We start from the raw sequence: 21,195 nt of genomic DNA on the forward strand, positions 1-21,195 counted from the left end.
TAGGACTACAGGCATGTGCCACCATGCCTGGCTAATAAGTATTTGTTGAATGAGTGTTTGAATCAAACTATGTAAAAGGTTGTCTTGGGGAAGAGGTAGCAGACATTATGTCTGGCTGCAGGAGAGAGAACCTGGACTGCAGGTTAGAAATGATAGAAAGGCAGAATTTTTCAGAAAATAATTATATGGTATGAATAACCTAATGGGAATTATATTTGAACATTTCTATTTTTTGGAGTTCTGAATGATCAGATGATTATGAATAATTTTTATAATTTTAGTAGTTTTTGGTATTTTTTGCAATAAATATTTTCATAAACAGAAAAAAATTATTTTAAAAAGATGAGAACTGATGATAAAGTAATGAGTTCTCTGTCCCTAGAAGGGTTTGAGCAGCTGGGAATGCCACCTGCCAATGATGACAAACAAGGGACTTCTCCATGGGGCAGGGAGGTTGGGCCTGGCAAGTGCTAAGATTCTGCCAACTCCAATAGCCTGTGATACTGTTAACTGAATGATAAATGCCAAATCTCCTTGCTTACAAGGACTTGGCCTAGTTTATTTAGCTGCCACACATTCTGCTAGTGGCTTCATTACATTGGAACCTTACTGTGACACTGTTGGCTGCCGTGGAATTTGATTTGTATTTACCTGAGGATGGTACAACCTCAGGATTTCAGGAGATGACAGTATTATACTGATACCAAAAACATGAATATATAGATGAGAGTTGTTTATGTGGAAAATTATACAGTATCCCTCCATGAAGAGTTTGGGAGAGTCCTAATGAAAATGTTCTCAAATCAACACATACTGTTAGTATTATGGTTCATTTTCCAAAACAGACATTTCCAAACTGTGGTTTTGGCTAAATTTTAAAAAAGGACCTTCTTCTGATTTTTGTGTTTATGAGCTAGTCTGGCAAACAGAATCATTGTTTCTCTCTCTTAAGAGAAATGACATTTAGACTATTTCCTCATATAGCAATAGCTCTGAATTAAGAGGGAACAGAACACTCCCAAAGGAAATCTGGTGCATAGAAGTGGATCTCCATTAAGAATAATGGAACACGCATAAAAGTTTCTTCTGATTACATGAAATGCTGGCAGAGAGAGAGAGAGAGAGAGAGAGAGAGAGAGAGAATATATAAATAGAATATAAGATAATGAAGTAATAGGATTGATTCCTACAAAGCACATGTGAAAACAATAGTTCTGTTGTCACAATACTTGTGTAATAGTAAATGTGTATATATATGTGTGTGTGTTGTGGATATTCTACTAATGTTAGTGAAATGGTGGTTAAAAAATAAAACAAGGCAAAAAATAATTATGGAATAATTCACAAAAGGAAAAAGTAGAATTTACTATTATTAGCACCCACTCCCCCTTAATTTCCAGTTTGGTCTCATGGAGCGCTGTTATTCCTAGGCACGAATGAGTCTACCATGTATTTGAGTACTTTACGTTTTTACATTATTTGAAAATTTTATAACTTTTCTAGATTCTCAGTACCAAAATGAATTCTAATCCTTTTATTGCTTGAAAGACAGAGAAAATGCATTTTTAAATTTGATATAAGATTTTCAAAGATTTGTCCATAAAGTCACAAATAAGCTATGTAAACACAATGCATCTGATTATCATTTTATAGAAAGTTCCAAGATTTCCAGCCCCCATGCTCTCAGAAAGATTTTCTTTGAAGTAGACAAATTCAATAGTACCGGGGTGCGGGGGCAAGGGACTTGAGAAGAATGTTCTTATGGAATGTGCTCTGACAAGGCTGGGGTTCTCATGGCGGGACCCAGGAGCTAAGGTTATCGTCAGAGCTGGTTGCCTCTTGTGCTGAGCACATGGCTATAGGGCCTTGCATAACCAGGAAATAGAAGGACATCTATGAGGAGGTGAACCTGTTTCATCAAAACACATTTAACAGAAACCCCCTGCACTTCACTTAGGCAAGTACCTGTAAAAATCAAGCCATAAGGGTTGTCTTACTCTTCTGAAGTTCATGCAGCCCCCTGCCCACTCCACTCACTCTGTTCTGTGCCTCCCTCTGCTCTTCCCTGCTTCTCCAACTTCCAACTTGACTCTAGGCCTTGCCTTTCTATTCCTGTCTTTGGTATGGTTGACTCTGAAGATCTCTTCTGGAAATGCTCCTCCTGCTTGATCTAGAATTCCGCCTCAGGCACCATTCTAATTTCACCTCTAGTGTCCCCAGTCTGTGATAGTAGGTAAAAGACATATATTTTTATGGTTTTGGGTTTTATATTTACTTCTTTAATCCATCTTGGGTTAATTGTTGTATATGGTGTAAGGAAGGGGTCTAGTTTCAATTTTCTGCATATGGCCAGCCAGTTATCCCAGCACCATTTATTGAATAGGGAATCCTTTGTCCATTGCTTGTTTTTGTCAGGTTAGTTGAAGATCAGATAGTTGTAGGTGTGTAGTCTTATTTCTGGGTTCTCTATTCTGCTCTGTTGGTCTATGTGTCTGTTTTTGTACCACTACCATGCTGTTTTGGTTACTGCATCCCTGTGGTATAGTTTGAAGTCAGGTAGTGTGATGCTGCCAGCTTTGTTCTTTTTGCTTAGGATTGCCTTGGCTATTTAACATCTTTTTTGGTTACATATGAATTTCAAAATAGTTTTCTTTAGTTTCAAGAAGAATGTCAGTGGTAGTTTAATAGGAATAGCATTGAATCTATAAATTTCTTTGGGCAGTATGGCCATTTTCATGATATTGATTCTTTGTATCCATGAGCATGGAATGTTTTTCCATTTGTTTGTGTCATTTCTGATTTCTTTGAACACTGGTTTGTAGTTCTCCTTATAGAGATCTTTCTCCTCCCTAGCTAGCTGTATTCCTAGGTATTTTATTCTTTTTGCAGCATTTGTGAATGGGATTTTATTCCTGATTTGGTTCTTGGCTTGACTGTTGAATGGTGGTAATTTTTGCACATTGATTTTGTATCCTGATACTTTGCTGAAGCTGTTTATCAGCTTAAGAATCTTTTGGGCTGAGACTGTGGGCTTTTCTAGGCACTATCATTTAGGACATAGGCACAGGTAAAGATTTCATGATGAAGATGCCAAAAGCAATTGCAACAAAAGCAAAAATTGACAAATGGGATCGAATTATACTAAAGAGCTTCTGCACGGAAGAAGAAACTATCAACAGAGTAAACAGACAACCTACTGAATAGGAGAAAAATTTTGCAAACTGTGTACCCAACAAAGGTCTAATATCCAGCATCTATAAGGAACTTAATCAAATTTATAAGCAAAAAACAAACAGCCTCATAAAAAAGTGGGTAAAGGACATAAACAGACACTTCTCAAAAGAAGACATACATGTAGCCAACACTCATGAAAAAAAGCTCATCGTTGATCATTAGAGAAATGCAAAACAAAACCACAGCGAGATACCATCTCACACCAGTCAGAGTGGCTATTATTAAAAAGTCAAAAAACAACAGATGCTGGTGAGGTTGTGGAGAAAAAGGCACGCTTTTACACTGTTGGTGGGAATGTAAATTAGTTCAACCATTGTGGGAGACAGTGCAATGATTCCTCAAAGACCTAGAGGTAGAATATACCATTTGACCTAGCAATCCCATTACTGGGTATATACTCAAAGGAATATAAATCATTCTATTATAAAGATACATGCACACGTATGTTCATTGCAGAACTATTTACAACAGCAAAGTCATGGAATCAATCTAAATGCCCATCAATGATAGACTGGATAAAGAAAATGTGGTTCATGGAATACCATGCAGCCACAAAAAGGAACAAGATCATGTACTTTGCAGGAACAGAAAACCAAATACTGCATGTTCTCTTTTATAAGTGGGAGCTAAATGATAAGAATACATAGACACATAGAGAGGAACAACACACAGTGGGGCCTTTTGGGGAGTCGAGGGTGGAAGGAGGGAGAGGATTAGGAAAAATAGCCAGTGGGTACTAGGCTTAATACCTGGATGATGAAATAATCTGTACCACAAATCCCCCATGACACAAGTTCACCTATGTAATGAACCTATACTTGTACCCCTGAACTTAAAATAAAAGTGAAAAAATAAAAAGACACACCATGTGCAACTCTGCCTCCGTCTCTGCCATCTTGGCCCATTCTTTACCCAGCTTCCCTTTCAGGAAAGGGGACTTGGACAAAGGGGAGCACTGGCAGGGGGATATAGAGACACCAGAAACATGGCTTGTTTGTGGACATCAGCCATCCTTAGTCCTGTCAAAAGAGAGGGTAAGCAACTACAGGCAGAGCTGACCTCATACCTCTGAGGATGGGTGCATTGGGAGCATTTTAACCATTATGTTTTAAAATTTCTTACATTTGCAATATGCTCTACTGTTCACAAAAATATTAACACACAGTTTTGATTAATGTGAAACAAACCTGTATGGAACTCTGAATACTTCCTTATACTAACTGCTTTATATTTTCTTCCCCCACACTTAAATATCTCTGAAATTGGTACATGTTTTACAATCGTTATGCACTGGGAATGGCTGTATGGGGTTTCTGTCATTGCCTATCGATGTGCAAATGCTATCTTAGCTCTTTGTGTTGTCACATCCATTCAGATATGTGGATGGTTGACAGCATGTGGACTAATTGCTGTTTACTATGTCTTAAACAGGTTACAATTTGGTTTGACTTTGAAACAAAAAGTTATCATGTACACAGAAAAGCACAGAAGCAGAGGAGTGGGATGAAATGTGGTATTAGTGAACAAAAGAGCCAACATTGAAGTCACCACAGTTCCATATGGTCTTGCAAAGCAACCGCTGAATGTTTTGCTTAAAAAGGAAGACATCAACATGTAATTATCATCAAGACATGGCATCATAGCTACTTAATGGTACATAGGAACTGGAGTGTCTTTTTCAAGCACCTATTATGTTAAAGGTTCTCTGCTGGTTAAGGTTATAGGTTTTATGCTTTTGCAAGACATGTGTGCCTCACATCAGTTCCACTCTGTGGATAGTATTATCTCCAATCCAGGGATGAAAGATGAATAACTGGCTCAGGTTGGTAATCCAGTTTTGAAAGAGAGAGGGCTTGACTCTTCACATGCCTAGAGCCTGTGCCCCTTTCCCAACCTTGGTAGACGTCTTCTGAATTTTCCAACCTCTTTGTCTTTCAGGAGCATCTTTGGGAAGGATTTGTTCCAGGGATCTATACTCTGGTACTATTCTGAAACAAGATGACAGTTTGGTTTTTTTTCTTGGTTTCTCTTCTAAAAATTTAGGTTTCGGGAACTGGAAATCCTTATTAGGGCATTTAAACCATGGTCTTTATTTGTCTGCAATGCACTTTGAATTCAGCTCACGTATTCTCTCACCTTATCTCACAATTGTTTCCTAAAGCGGGTAATGCTTCCTTAAACATGTAATCTTTATTTATGTCTGAGAATAAGTCATCACCACAGACAGGTTTGTGGGTGCCTATGGAAAGTAGGTGAGTTGAAGATGACCCAGTAAATGCCCCTTGACATCACCAGCTAAGGATTTTCTAGAAAGCTCAGTGTTAGAAAAGTATTGAATATTTGTTTTTACCAAACTCCAGGTTCTTGAGAAATAGCTCAATGAACTTCTCATACATAAACATTTATATTTCCAATGCTATCTGGGAGGGAAAAAGAATAAAAATTAAAATGAAAACCACTTCAATTTCTATCCATGATTATAATTTTATTCGTACCACCATATTTAAAGGTTTAAGCATGTTTAGGAAAGTGGTTTCTTCTTAGATCAGGATCAGAAATGGCAGCCCTCTTGGGAAAGACCGGTCTGTGGTAAACTCACCAGCAACCAGGGTGGAAGTGCCAGAAATATTCGCGGGAAGCTGATGATTCTGAAATTCCTAGTGTGATTCTGAACCCAGGAGAATTTACTTACGTTTGGAATTACTGCATCATGGAATGAAATCTGGAAGTTCATTATTTATAGTTCACACATTCACTTTTTTTAAAGATCTGGCTCAAAGGCACTGAGAGTTATGTTCTAGATTAGAGGCATCCAGTTAATTAAATCACAAGGACTTTGTAGCAAGTAGTAAAAATAATTCTTTCCCCACAAGTTGAGCTGAGGGGGCCATTCTCTTCTTTTTTAGGCCAAGCATTCAACATAGCCACTGTTTTACCACAAGCTCTTTGCTATGAAAGGTTTAAGCACACTGTTGGCATTCAAATTGTTAATAGCTAATGCAACGTCACCTAATACTTTGTTAGTGTTTGTCTGTTACCAATTGTTCCTAATTGACTAAAACAGCTAGAGTTATTTACTGACTCTTAAGCATGGGGTGGTAGGTTTTAAAAGAATATTTAGAGAATCATTTACAACTATACTCCTTCTCATCCTTTTCCTGCCCAACTTCATAGGAATTGTCCATCTAATCCAAGGTGAGTCCCCTATCTATACCGTGAATGTATACATCAAAATTAAATTTACCATCTGCCTTACCTCTCAAACTGCTGTTTCTGATTTTTCTATTTCAGTGAATATCACCATCATCATCTACCAAGTTTCCCAAGCAAGCACCTAGGGATCAGTAGAAACTCTTTCCTTTCCATTCCCATACTCCAACTCCATCCAATCCACTAATGTTCTGTCCATTTTCCTAAACCAGTATTTTTCCTGCCTATTCATTTATCTCTATTTCCTTTGTTACTACATGAGTCCAGGTCCTCACTACCTTAGAAGAGCCTCCCAAATGGTCTCCCTGCTACAATTTTTGATATTTTTATAATGCATTCTTTACCACTATTATGATAATCTTTCTAAATGCAAATCTGCTCAAAACTTTTTAATCGTGCTTCATCATCTTATTAAAAAAATTTTTTTTCTTTTTTATCTTTATTGCTGCCACACAAATTAATGTCTCATTATGTTAAGGAAAAAGTTTAGACCCTTGGCTTGGAACCAAGTCCTACATCCTGTGGTCCTGCAGGCCTTTTCAGCATCACTCTGAACCATTTTCCATACACCCCTTATGTTTCAACCCTAGGGAAAAGCTTACATTTTGCAAATGGACCATGTTCCTTCTCCCTCTTTTGCGTTTGCAGCGTGGTTCACTCTACTGACCATTTGCTCCTTGTTTGCCCACAGCAATCCTACTAGTTTTTTAAGACTAGCTCATTTTCTATCACCTGTGGGAAGAAGTGAGGGAGTCCATTCTGAGTTTAAAGTCACTTACAATGGCGCCTTCTCTTGTGTTTCCCCAGGACCCTGTGCATACCTTCATCAAGGCACTTGCCACGTAGTACTTACATTTCTGTTATGTGTATATGTCTCTTCCACTAAACTTTAAACCCCTTGAAGAGAAAAACTGTGTCTTTTATCTTTGTATCTACAGGCCAAGCATGACAACTGTTGCTTAGTAGGTGCTCAGTTAATTGCTGCAAAATAAAGAAGTTTTAATCCTTTCCTATCACTTCTAGAAACTTTATTCAAGCAAAGTCACTTTTTTCCTCTTTCTTTCTGTATTTTTAATTCCTTCATCTTTCCCTTCTTACTGATCTTAAAGAGAGCAAGAAAATACTTGCTCCATCTTAACCCTTTCATCGTAGCCCCATTTTGTTGAAAAAATAGTCCACTTATTGCTTTAAACTCCTAACCTCCCATTGACTCTTCAGCCTACTAAAATGTGATGTTTACTCTCTCACTCCAGTGGAATTGTTCTTACCAATGACACCAATTGCTTCCTGATTGTGAAAGTCAGGCTTTATCTTAAGTGATTACTCTTCAGGATTTCAAATTGTTGCCCTGTCTGTTTTTCCTGAAAAATCCTTATTAATTTGGCCTTTGTGACATCATTTCCCCTGGTCTACATCATCTCTGAACACTAATCAGCTACACCAGCTGCCTTTACTTAAATGCTGGTGTCTCAAGGAACCCTTATTAATTCTTTTGTGTTGTTATTCTCTCTTGGTAATTTCATCTAATTTTGCATCTTTGGCGACTACCGATATATACAGTGATCCTGAATTTTGACCTCCAGAACTCTATTTCCAATGTGTAATAAATTCTGTGACTCACCATACCCTCAAACTTTACTTGTTAAAATGGAATTGTTACCTTTTGCAAACATGGTCTCTTTTATATTTCCTATGCTAGTAAGTTAGCAGGAGGGTCAAGGTGTTGACCATTCATAGTATTTCTCCAGGTTTCTATACTAGACAACATAATGAATAAATTTCAAGAAAAAAGTGATCCCTTGTATGTAGCCCAACTTAGCTTTTGTATTAGTTATCACTGCATAACAAATCACCACAATTTAGATTTAAAACAGCATACATTTATTATCTGAAAATTTCTGTGGGTCGGGAGTCCAAGCGTGGTTTAGCTGGGTCCTCTGCTCAGAGTTTCACAAAGCTGCAACCAAGGTGTTGGCTGGGGCTGGGCTTTTATCTGAGGTTCAGATGCTTCTTCCAAGATCACATGGTTGTCAACAAAACTCATTTCCTTGCAGCTGTAGAGCTCATGGCAGTTGGCTTATTCAAGGCTAATAGGAGAGAGAGTCTCTGACTTGTTTACCCTCTTTTAAATGACTAGTCTGATGAGGTCAGGCCCACCCAGGGGGGTCTCTTTGATTAACTCAAAGTCAGCTGATTAGAAACCTTATGTATATCTGCAACCTCTCTTCACTTTTGCTATATAATGTAACATAATTATGGGAGAGATGGCCCCATCACTTTTGCCATATTCTGTTGGTTAGAAGCAGGTTACATGTCCCACCAACACTCAATGGGGAGAGGATTATACCAAGGCATGGATCATTGAGAATCACTCTAGCATTCTGTCTATCACAGTGTAATATGTATCTATGTAGTGAAAAAATAGATGTTTGTAATTTGGAGGTATTAAAAGGTTGAATACAAAGAAAAAATTATAGAACTTTAAAGTCTTAATTTTAATGGAGATGGCACATTATTTTGAAGATAGAGAAAATGGCTTTCTATCCTTTTTCTATATTACACTTAGTGCCTTGGGCAGGATATATGTCCAAGCATCTAAACTGTAGATTATTTAAAATGAACTTAAAGGGAATAATTAAGTAATTCTGAAAGACAAGTATTTAATGACATAACTGGCTTGATTTGAGAACCATTTTACCATGTGTTAGCCTCATTTGTAGTAAGAGAGGATCATGTAATTATATGTCTATAAGTAAGTTACATGGTTTTCCTCAGTGTACATTAGTTCAATGTTTCTAAAGGTTTTTATTTTAAATTTTTCTTTTAATACCTTTGACAGACTGTGATTTTCATCAGAAGTGCTAATCTTTCCTCAGGACAAATAGTTCAGGCATCTTTTCATGCTGTTTTCTCATAGTTTTGAATGACATATCTACAGAGGTTATTTTATCAGTGACTTTTCCCTTCCTGGCCCCACACTGTCTGAGGGCATACTCTCTAGCTCCTTTTATTTTATTTTATTTTATTTTATTTTTGTAGGCATCAGATATATTCTGAAGTCAATACTAAAGCTGTTAGTGTATGACATTTACTAAGAATCCTGCCATTTTAGGCCCTTCTTCTTAAAGGACAAGAATTCCATTGGTATTTAGTAAAAAACAACATGGCTTGGTAAATTTAGCTCTTTTTCTTGACATTGGCAATGATAATACAATGCCTGTGGTGTGTAGTTGTCGTGGCTGACTTGTAAATCCCTACAGATATGTGGTTACTTCTCTACTTTCCCTCTCTTTGGCTTGGGCAACTGCCACATTGATGCACTGGAGCCATTCTTCTGCATTCTTCTCATCCTTGGCCTTAAAGACATAGGTTTTATTGTCTGTGAAGATTTCAAAAGCCCGGGGGAGAGAGCGGTCCCTGCGTTTCTTGGCCACAGCTTTCACACTCTGTACTTTGCTGAGTTCTATTGGGCAGTCATCAGGGTCATCTTTCTGAAAGGCATGGGAAGAAAAGAATATGGGCTGGCTGTTACTGTAGGCAAGGATCTCTGGCTACTGGAGAATTTTCTAAGAGGGCCAGAATCCTTTCACTTTTTATAGCTCAAGACCTTTGTTATTTTGGGTGCTAAGGCCTCAGAATCATTAGAACAACTGAAGGAGTGAACAATCGGGCTTTTGTTAGAGTATCATAAGTTGACACAAGATAACTAATTTACAGAATATTATTATAAAGCGGGATTTGGGAAAAATTCAGAGTTCTTTCATTTTCTATTAACATTATATTAATAGAGTAAGGTGCAATGGTACAATCTGGAGTGCTATTAACTTATAATTTCAGGTAGTTTGGGAGGCATGAAATTGAATTTTCCTTTGTGCTACCTCTGAGAAAGATTTTGCCAAACCTTAATTGAATAGAGAGGTTTCCAGTGTTCCCATAGACCAAACTGTTTTTGAAACCCTCTGCAGCTTTGGAAGCATGCTTTGTCTACAAACAGTAAGGGAAGGAATATTTAATGATGTTACATTCACCTTTTATTAAAGCAAAAATTTAAGGATCTCTGCAATACCAAGGTCATCACCTGGGCTAAGACGAATAATTTTAAGGGGTCAGATATTTCTTTGAAGCAATTTCAGGTCTTTAATATGAATACATTTTGTCTACTAAAGAAAGTACCTGTGGTTGAGAAGTTTGCCAGTTCTCCTTGCTCACCTCTCCTGTTGCAATCACCCTCCTTTCACTTTGCAATGAAAAAGCATCCTCTTCACTCATCCCATACTTTCTATGATGTTTTGTCCAATGTAAAAAAAATCTCAGAAGCACCAAACAAAAAAGCAATTCTAACTATTGACATCAGGGAGGTATCCATCAGCCAAGGCAATGTAATCACTCTTTATCTATTTCATTATGAGGTGCATTTTCAATAATATTTCAATTTTTAATGTTTAATAATTATTAAGCTTGGCATTATACTTACGGATTTTCATGAAGGATATAACTTTTTGAAAAGATAACTGAATCAGAAAAAATTACACTTGGAGACACATGGTCACAAGAAATTCAAACAATCAAATTTCAATTTATACATACAGTTTTACTCAGTGAAAAATGAAATGCCATTCAGGATAAAATGCTGTGATAGAGGTAGAACAGAAACATGATTTCAAAAAAAAGAAAAAGAGAAACAATGTGGACATTTCTATATAAAAAAGAGTTAATTTATGTATTAAAAAATAGTGTTAGGTGTTAAACTGCTATGGTATTTTAATCCAATGGTTACGTTTAATGGAGAGATGTAATCCTTTTGTTTTAAAATGTCAATATTTACAATTCAACAGAAATTACAGTCCGGGCAAATGTTAAACTTATGTTAAAAGTGTTGCTGCAACTTAAAATGTTGCAAGGTACTGCATAGATTGTTCAAAATTCTTTTAGGGTACACAGGATAAAGTTTGAAGACATACACACTAGATAATACTTTGCTAGCCTAATTTGGTTTACCGTAAGTATCTGACAGTAATAAAATTGCCTTTCTTTAAAGCAGTCTATAGTACAGAGATTGATAAGAAAATAAAAAGTTACCATAGTAATTTAAAGATGGACAGTGAATCAACTGAGACAGTAATAGACAGAAAGTCAAAGGACACTATTGCCTAGCTGGTTGGTAGAGATCAAGGTCTTAAAAATGCAAAAGTGAAAGATTAGAGTCTTTCAACCTCAGCTCTCATTTTAAAATGCACATTTCTTTCATTTAAAAGGGGCCCTTTTACAAGGACCTGAAGCTTCAGCAGGACTGTTGACCACTGTTAGGTTATTGTTTCCCTGGAGATTAGAAGTATTTTGCTGTGGCCTTCATGCTATATTAAACTATTTCCCACTATTTGAGCTGCAAGTTTTGTCAGAGTTATGGAATGTCAGACCATTATTTCCTGATAAACATGTCAAACGAGTTACCTAATTATAAAATTGTGTTTTCTTTAAATCTTATTAAAAAGCCATGAATCAGAAAGTATAAAGGTCATTATTTGAGTTCAGAAAAACATTCTTATAGATTGACTCTGCTTTGTCTTAAGGGATCTGGAAAATTACTACGTCTTCATTTCTATTCTTGATTTCTTGAATGAAAACAGAAAATTCAGATAGTCATTTTAAACACTTTAAACATGCTTTAGTGTGAACCTATGCTAAAAAAGAGTTTCTTTACATTTCCAATAGCTGTCTAAATTGAACTGCCCTTTCAAAAAGATGTTCAGCCTCAGAAAATTCCATCTGTATATGTTATAATATACACAGATGAGGAAAGTAACATGAGTACACAGTAAGTATCACAAAAAAATATATTTCGTTCAAAAAGTTAACAGAAGTCTTATTAATTGAAAGAACACTGGTCAGAATTTGCCATAATTCAAATACATGATATTTGATTCCTGTCGATTAAAATGTTCAAGTAAGTTTTATAATGAGGTCTCTAAAGATATAGTGCATATGGCCCAGAATGAATTATAATTTTTAACTAATTTACCACTTTTCATTAATTAATTCAGACAGTTTGGTTTATGTGATGGTTAAATTTATGTGTCAACTTGACTGGGCTAATGGGTACCCAGACAGCTGGGAAAGCATTATTTCTGTATTTATCTGTGAGGTGTTTCTGGAAGAGGCTGGCATTTGAATTAGTGGACTGAGTGAAGAAGATCCACACTCACCATTGTGGGTGGGCATCATCCAGTCTATTGGGGATCTGGATAGAATAAAAAGTTGGAGGAAAGATAAATTTGCTCTTTCTTCTTGAGCTGAGACATGCATTCTCTCTTGCCTGTGGACATCAGAGCTCCTGGTTTTGGGGCCTTCAGATTCTGGAACTTACATCCCTCCCTGCAGCTCACCCCCATATCCAGGTTCTCAGGCCTTTGGCCTTGGACTGGGAGTTATATCATTGACTCCCTTAATTTTCTGGCCTTAGGACACAGACTGAATTACACCACCAGTTTTCCTGGTTCTCCAGCTTGCACACAGCATATCATGGAACTTCTTACCCCCCATAATTTCATGAGCCAATTCCCACAGTAAATCTCCTATATGTCTTTATATATCCTATTGGTTCTGTTTCTATGGAGATCCCTGGTGAGTACAGTTTGCCACTGGCTCTGTATTTTAAGTATACATGGGAAGCAGTAAACACATTTAAGAACATGCTTTGGTGTAACACTGCCTGATCTTGACCTCAGTTATACCCTTTCTCACTTTATTAGCTTTGTCCTTGGACAATCCAATCAGGTTCTTTGACTCAGTTTCCTCATCTGTAAAATGGCAATAATAGCAGTGGTGGTCTAATAGGATTATTTTGAGGATTGTTTGAGGCAATCCAAGGTGTTGCATAGTAAGCACTGAAAAAATGCCAGTCATTATGATTATTTTCTAAAATACTCAAGAAGTGGGTCAAGATTTGATTCCTCTTGATTCTGAATCAGTAGAGTTTAATGATACATAGAACCAATTTGAAAAGAGGATAACTTTGCATTATTGATTGGAATAGAATGCTACTTCAGAGATTTCCCACTGAAAATTCACAATACAAATAATTACTGAGCATCATATTCAAATGGAAAATTATAATAAATATTTATTAGTTTGATCACAATTCTACTATATTCATTAACTGAATATTAAATAGATGAAAGACAGTAATATTTTAATCAGAATTAAACTTTGTTAACTATAAAAAGTACCTAAAGTAAATCAGCCTCCATTCTTTCCTCCTTGCCTATGTCCTCCTTTTTTGGACCCCCACTTCCAATTATAAACTAGATTTATAAAAAATTAGAGCCAATATCATAAGTCATGAATTTGTGTACATGGTCCACAAGGAAACAAAGGGCACGGTGTCTGAGTCAAGACCTAGTAGTCCCTCTGCAGTTCAACTAAAACAACTAAAGTCAACTAAAATAAGCTTCCATAATAAACTGGAAGGGAACAGTGAACCAACTAACATAGGAATAAACAGACTAGACACAGACATATATGAGAAAACAATGCTGTAAGATGGTGAAATGGAGATGGAAAAAGTATCAGAGTTTAAACTTAAGAGAAAATGTCTAGCTATTGGTGGAGATCAAGACCTTAAAAATGCAAGTGTAAAAGATGATGGAGGAACTTACAGACTTTCCTTTTTGAAACAGAAGTTGATTTCCAGCCAGTGTAAAATAGCGTGTTTTCCACCTTTTGATGAACTTCCATCTGACTTGCTTCTCTTTAAGTTTTCCTTCAATGAGAGGCTGGCCATCTTGATTTACAACTGTTGAAGGTAGCAGAATAATCATGCCATGTATTTTCCATTATTTACTGGGTAAGTGATCAAAAGTCAGAACTGTACAGTGTACCAGAACCCAGTTAGCATATCTGGAAAGTAGGCTAATAAATTATGAATTTGGTTAACCTTTCCTCCTTTGTCCCTAAAAGAATGCACAATTCAGATATGGCAATGGAAAAGTGTTGAAAGCCTTCATTGACATTTTCAAAAGGAATTGGCTCACACAAAGAGCATCTGGTTAACAGTATTTAAAGTTTGTCTGGATATTTAGCTTTCTGTGCTTAGTTTCTTTGTTTCATGGTGTTCCATTTCTAATGTTGGAATGATCAAATTAATTTGGAATAGTTTGAAATTTTGGCACAAAGTATCTAGTATGCTATAAGCTTCATTTTGATTTTGCCAGTAACTAGGTAATAAAAAACAAATTTCCATGCTTTATGACACATGAACTGCTGGAAATATAGCTTTATAAATAATCATAAACCCAAGTATATTTAGCTATTTGGCAGCAAAAGTCAATGCAGCACTCCAAAAGACATGTTTCCTAAAGCCATAACACTAAACTGCAAAGGCAAACTTACCCAACTCTTGTACATGCTGTTCTCACCCTCTGGAACACACATACTCTCTTTCCCCTCTCTGTACTCCCATCTTCACCTAGTCAACAACTGATCACTTCACAATTCAACTTAAATGTTGCTTCATTTGGAAAGCCCTCTCCAAATCCAGATGAGGGTGGCTTTCCCCCATAAGTTCTCATGGAACATAGCAAGTTTCTTATATATCAGGGATTATCATTTGTAGATAGATATTAGTGCTTATCTGATTAATATCTTTCTGTCTCATTCAGTTGGAAGCTCCACAAGGGCAGGGTCTTGGCTTTGTTCACTGTTGAATCACCAAGAATCTAACATTGTGCCTGGCAAATAGTAGGAAGTCTATAAATATTTGTTGACTGAATGGACTAATTTTACGTTGAAGCAGTGTGTGTGATTACAAATGATCATAGAATTAGAAGATCCATTGCAATGTCAGAGTTTAGATGCTGAACTGAAGACTTTTGTTCGTTTTACCAACAACATAAGATTCACTCTTCAAATTCAGATGAAAGCATCTGATTTCGGCAAGAAGGGGACAATGGAAAGCTCAATCTGTAGTAGGACAATATTTATTTGTATATATTTATCTTCAATTTTCATAGCACCTTGAAAGCAATAAAATTTGTTCCATCACTTCGGAAAAATTCTGGACAGTGCCTGTTTGACCATATGAACACAACCTGCCCTTTGTACACTACCATTTCTTTTTTCTAATATAGGTCTCATAATTGCCACACAGGACTGTTCACCTTTACAGAGCATTTTCAGGATAAAAATAATAAAATGTATAGTTTTCTTTTCTTTTCTTTTTTTAGAGAGTCTACTCTGTCACCCAGGCTGGAGTTCAGTGGCAAGATCTCAGCTCACTGCAACCTTCACCTCTCAGGCTCAAGTGATTCCCCTGTCTCAGTCTCCTGAGTAGCTGAGATTGCAGGCAATCGCCACCATGCTTGGCTAAATTTTTGTATTTTTAGTAGACATGGGGTTTCACCATGTTGGCCAGGCAGGTCTCAAACTCCTGGCCTCAGGTAATCCATCTGCCCTGGCCTCCCAAAGTGCTGGGATTATAGGTGTGAGCCACCATGCCCAGCCAAAATGTAGAGTTTTCATAAGCAAAGTACTATTAAGGCTATTTTTTTTTTTGGATAACTATTCAATTGGCTGTTCCATTGTCAACTCCAAATTAAGGCTAAAAACTGGCCAGGCGTGGTGGCTCATTCCTGTAATCCCAGCACTTTGGGAGGCTGAGGTGGGTGGATCACCTAGGTCAGGAGTTTGAGACAAGCCTGGCCAACTTGGCGAAACTCCATCTCTACCAAAAATACAAAAATTAGCTGGGTGTAATCCCAGCTATTTGGGAGGTTAGGCGGGAGAATCACTTGAGCCCGGGAGGTGGAGGTTGCAGTGAGCTGAGATCACGTCACTGCACTCCAGGCTGGGCAACAGAGTGAGACTCCATCTCAAAAAACAAACAAACAAACACTGAAAATACATATCAAATCTATTGTAAGGTAGTGATAAGGGCTATGATGAAAATAGAATAGGGAGTAAGTGACTTGGGGACTTGCTGTGCATGCATGCATTTCAGTGGTCAGGAAAGAGCTTTGATGTTCAAGGTGACATTTGATCTGAGACCTCAGTGATGAGACCTCCAATCTTTTGAGAAGCTCTAGTGGAGGCTACTAATGAGCATACCAGAGGCAAAGGAAAGCAGGAACTCATGAAATATAAACTTACAATTAATATCAAGAAAAAAAATTCAGAGTTCTGCTTTGCTTTGATAGAAATTGTCTGACATGGAGCATTCTTAAAGCTAGTAATGCTCTTTACAAATTTAAATTTTCCATAGACATAGTGGTTTTCTTTGTGCAACCACATCGACAGAGACTTCAGTTAAAGCGCTTAGGGTACTGCATCTCCCCCAGGGTTACCTGTTCCTTGAGAGCAGGAACAGCCTTAATACAGTGCCTGCTGGGCTAGAGGCTCAGTAAATGTCTATTAACAGCACACCGTTGAGTCATAAAGGGTGCAGCAGCCTAGCTGGGATGAGGAAAGAAGGTTTCAAGAGGTGATCCAAGAGGTGAATAAAGGGGAAAAATAAGTAAAAACAAATAACAAAAACAAAATACCAAAGCCGAAATTAATTTAAAAAATTTTAAAACACCCATTTTTCATATTTTCAAGTGAGAGAACATGGTAATCTAATTGTAATGTTCAAGGATTTTTAATATTGACTCAGAAGATTTAGATTTGAATCTTCTAAACTACAATTTTCTAATCAGCAAGAGAAAATAATAATGCTGCCCCCCTCCCCTTTAAAAAGGGATTCTGGGAGGTCAAAAATCAAAAGAAAGAAATTTATGTGAGGACACGAGGTAAATAGCAAAGCACAAGGCACTGCTTCTCCCTCACCCCAGTCCCACTTCTAGGAAAGACTTTACAGTTTGTGATCCCTGCTTTCTTGCCATTTTTTTTTTTTTTCCTAAGACAGGGTGTCACTCTGTCACTCAGGCTGGAGTACAGTGGTGAGATTTTGGGTTACTGCAACCTCTGCTTCCCAGGCTCAGGTGATCCTCCCACCTCAGCCTCCTGAGTAGCTGGGACACAGGTGCGCACCACTACACCTGGCTAATTTTTTGGTACTTTTTGTATAGACAAGGTTTCATCATGTTGCTCAGGCTGGTACCATGGTTTTAATGACAAGATGATTTAATGTAATGCTATTTAATAATGATACATTTTTCCTGTCTCAGTCTTTCGTATTTACTCAAAGAAACATTTGAAATAATTATGATATCTGAGATGATTTGAAATAATGATTGACTTAGGTAAAATTTAAGTACATGGATCCTTTTGGATTTGACATAGAGGGTTATCTACTTTATTTTTTCTCAAGGCAGATCCAAATGTTTCACTTGAAGAGTTATGTGTGACCAAAGTTTACAAGGAACACTTGGCAAAATTGTTGGAGTCCTTAAAGATATGGGTGAATGGGATATAATGACTATGATGAGACAGTCAAGACAAAATGATAGGCTTACTAACAACAAAGGATGAAGGACTTCAGAGACAAGCCGGGAAGCAAATACTTTTCACGGTACCCCAGTGAAAATCAGCCCTAGGGGGAAAAGTCAATGGAAACGGTTTTAGGAAGGAAATATTAGCAGAACTTTAAAGTAGCTGAATGTGAGGCCCCAAATTTAGGTATTAGTCAGTTTCAGAGAAGTCAGTAAAAGCGAGGCAATTTGGAGTTGTGAAATTAATTTAAAAAGAATTTCAAGAAACAAAACAAATTTTTTCTAATATCCCATATCTTAAAAAAACTTTTTCTTTTTTGCTATTATATCTAACATATGCATGACTGGGGACATGTCATTTTAAAGGTCTATTGCCCATAGTAGGTCCTTTGAAGCAAGTGATTCAGATATGATATCACAGCCTCTTCACAGCTACATCAAGAAACCATCTTTTTCTAAGATTATCATATTCCATTTAAAAAATATCATGTGGAGAGGTACTATCAGGGTATGATCATGTATCATCTAAAATAATCTTGTTTGCATGTAGAACATAGAGAATATTCAAACACGTCCTCACTTTCCAATTAACACATTATTTCATTTAAAGCACTACAATTTGGCCAAGTGTGGTGGCTCATCCCTGTAATCCCAGTGCTTTGGGAGGCCGAGACAGAGGGTTCATTTGAGGCCAGGAGTTAAGACCAGGAGTTTGTGAACAGGCTGAGCAACGTAGCGAGACCCTGTCTCTACAAAAATATAAAATAAAATAATTAGCTGGGCATGGTGGCTTGCACCTGTAGTCCCAGGTACTCAGAGGGGTGGAGGGGTGCAAAGGTGGGGGGATCGCTTGAGCCTCAGAAGTCAAAGGGTGCAGTGAGCTATGATCATGCCACTGTACTCCAGCCTGGGAGACAGAGTGAAATGCCATCTCTTTTTTTTTTTTTTTTTGAGGCGGAGTCTCGCTCTGTCGCCGGGACTGGAGTGCAGTGGCCAGATCTCAGCTCACTGCAAAGCTCCGCCTCCTGGGTTTACGCCATTCTCCTGCCTCAGCCTCCCGAGTAGCTGGGACTACAGGCGCCCGCCACCTCGCCCGGCTAGTTTTTGTATTTTTAGTAGAGACGGGGTTTCACCGTGTTAGCCAGGATGGTCTCGATCTGCTGACCTCGTGATCCGCCCGTCTCGGCCTCCCAAAGTGCTGGGATTACAGGCCATCTCGTAAAAAAACAAAGCGAAACAAAACACCAAAAACAAAGCACCACAATTTGGTTAGGACATTCTCTACTAACATGGATCTGTTTATTGTTTTAAATATCGACTGGCTATAAAAGCTATGGGTTATTAAATTGAATTTTGTAGTGCAATTGGAACGCAAAGTATTACTGTCTTTGTCAACTTAAAAATTTTTCAGAATGCTAATACAAATGTTTATATGTTAATTGTATCCCTTTTCTGCACCAAGTTAAAAATATTTGTTGCTAAAAAGAATGAATTTTGAAGGGGTTGATCTTATTCAACATGAAGTTGATGAATAAGTATAATAATAACAGGTCTCCCAGAGCTGAGAAGATCCACAGCAGGAAGAATGAAAAATAAAGAATATTCATCTGCTCATTTATCAATCATCCATCCACCCTATATGTATTTTTTCAAGCACAGATAAGCTGTAAGGCACTATATTTGGATCTGAGGGGTTATAAAATCACCCTCACAGGGAGCTTTAATTTATTATCTAGGGAAGGTATAGCATTTTACAAATTCTACTGCTCAGTGTAGGGTTTGGCAAGTGCCACCGAGAAGTATAAGCCACGTGTTACAGCATTTGAAGAGCAGAAATTCCACTTCTAGTTGAGACAAGGTGACATGAGAGCTGGGACCCTCATGAAGAAGAGAGAATTCTCCAGATAGAGTGTGGAAAAGGATCAGATAGAATTTTCCAGATAGAGTGGTAGCAAGGTACGTGTGTGAGGAAAAATGACAAAAGAAACTGAGGAAGCTGGAAGAATCAACAAACTCAGAAACAAGTGTGTAAAGCAGGTGCTCTCAAACAGTCATGGGCTGAGGGGTGAAGGGAGAAGTCAATTCAAGGCTTTCTAGGTGTAAGATCCAGGAAAGAGATTGTGTAACAGTGACAGAGAGGTCATATAGTGGACTTTACGGGAAAGTTTTTCTGAAGCCCCATTAGAAAGGACTAAGAAGGGGCCTAGAGCCTGTGAGGATCCACCCAGCCCAGGCATGAAGCCTCATGGGCCCCAGATGGGATCAGTGATGTGTCATGCAGGGTCTTGGCAGGAAACAGATGGCATCTCAAGCTGAGCAATTGAGGAGAGTTAATAGAGTTAATAGATTATTTACTTAGAAGTGGGCAAGGTGTAGGAAAAGCACCATGGTATTCTGGGCCAGTAACCATGCAGGCCTAACACCCCTCTGCCTGACGAGGAAAGGGTAGAGAACAGTTAGGACTCAGTGGGAGACCGGTATGGAGAGCACCATCTGATGACAGCTATGGCCTGGAATAGAGGACACTGTCAACCCTCAGTGTCCCAGCAGGGAGGCAGCCAGCAAATCAATAACTCAACCTCACTCTCCTCCCTCCCTCTGCTTGCAGGTGTCCCCAGTCATGGAGGGTACCTGAACACCAGAGCTAAAGGAGCCTATTGAAACAATCACTACATGGCAGCCTGTGGAACATGCAGCTGGGCAGGAGAGATGGAGAACAGAAGCAATCAGGCACAGATTATATATATCAAATTCAACAAAGTTCAGATATATGAGGGAACTTCAAAATTTCATTAAAAATGGAATTAGAAGATAAAAATAAAAAGGGGAAACTATTTCTCAACATAAGCTCCATCGAGTTCAAGACACTTTGGTAAGTGGTAATATCAGACATTTAGTCCGTCATTAAAGAGCTAAGGTCCTGGAAATTTAACCATGTCGATGCAGTCTTTTTAACATTATTAACTGAAGCAAAATAAGTGCTCTTTGAAGATTTTTTAAGATTAGGAAAGAAAAAGTCAGAAGGAGCCAAATCAGGACTGTAAGGTGGATGCCTAATAATTTTCCATGAAAACTCTCACAAAATCGCCCTTGTTTGATGAGAAGAACAAGCAGGAGCATTGTCATAATGGACAAGGACTCTCTAGTAAAGCTTTCCTGTGTGTTTGTCTCTTTTCTTTCCCCTCCCTCCCTCCCTCCCTCCCTTCCTTCCTTCCTTCCCTTCCCCTCTTTCTTTTTTTCTTTCTTTCTTTCTTTCTTTCTTTCTTTCTTTCTTTCTTTCTTTCTTTCTTTCTTTCTTTCTTTCTTTCTTTCTTTCTTTCTTTCTTTC

The 21,195-nt window shown here is 37.8% G+C and overlaps 1 protein-coding gene across 3 annotated transcripts in view; it reads right to left on the minus strand.

Moving 5' to 3' along the window:
* Positions 1-8,302: 8,302 nt before the first annotated feature.
* VEPH1 (ventricular zone expressed PH domain-containing 1) overlaps positions 8,303-21,195 on the minus strand; it is a 236,175-nt gene continuing 223,282 nt past the window's right edge. For all 3 annotated transcript variants that reach the window (XM_011959026.1, XM_011959028.1, XM_011959027.1), the window contains 2 exons: positions 14,100-14,236; positions 8,303-9,935 (listed from right to left, as the gene is read on the minus strand). In XM_011959026.1, coding sequence (XP_011814416.1) covers positions 9,699-9,935; positions 14,100-14,236 — 374 coding nt within the window. In that variant the 3' untranslated portion in view covers positions 8,303-9,698. The remainder of the gene's footprint in view (positions 9,936-14,099; positions 14,237-21,195) is intronic.

Source organism: Colobus angolensis, unplaced genomic scaffold, assembly GCF_000951035.1.
Source record: "Colobus angolensis palliatus isolate OR3802 unplaced genomic scaffold, Cang.pa_1.0 Scaffold48, whole genome shotgun sequence".
Taxonomy (NCBI): domain Eukaryota; kingdom Metazoa; phylum Chordata; class Mammalia; order Primates; family Cercopithecidae; genus Colobus; species Colobus angolensis.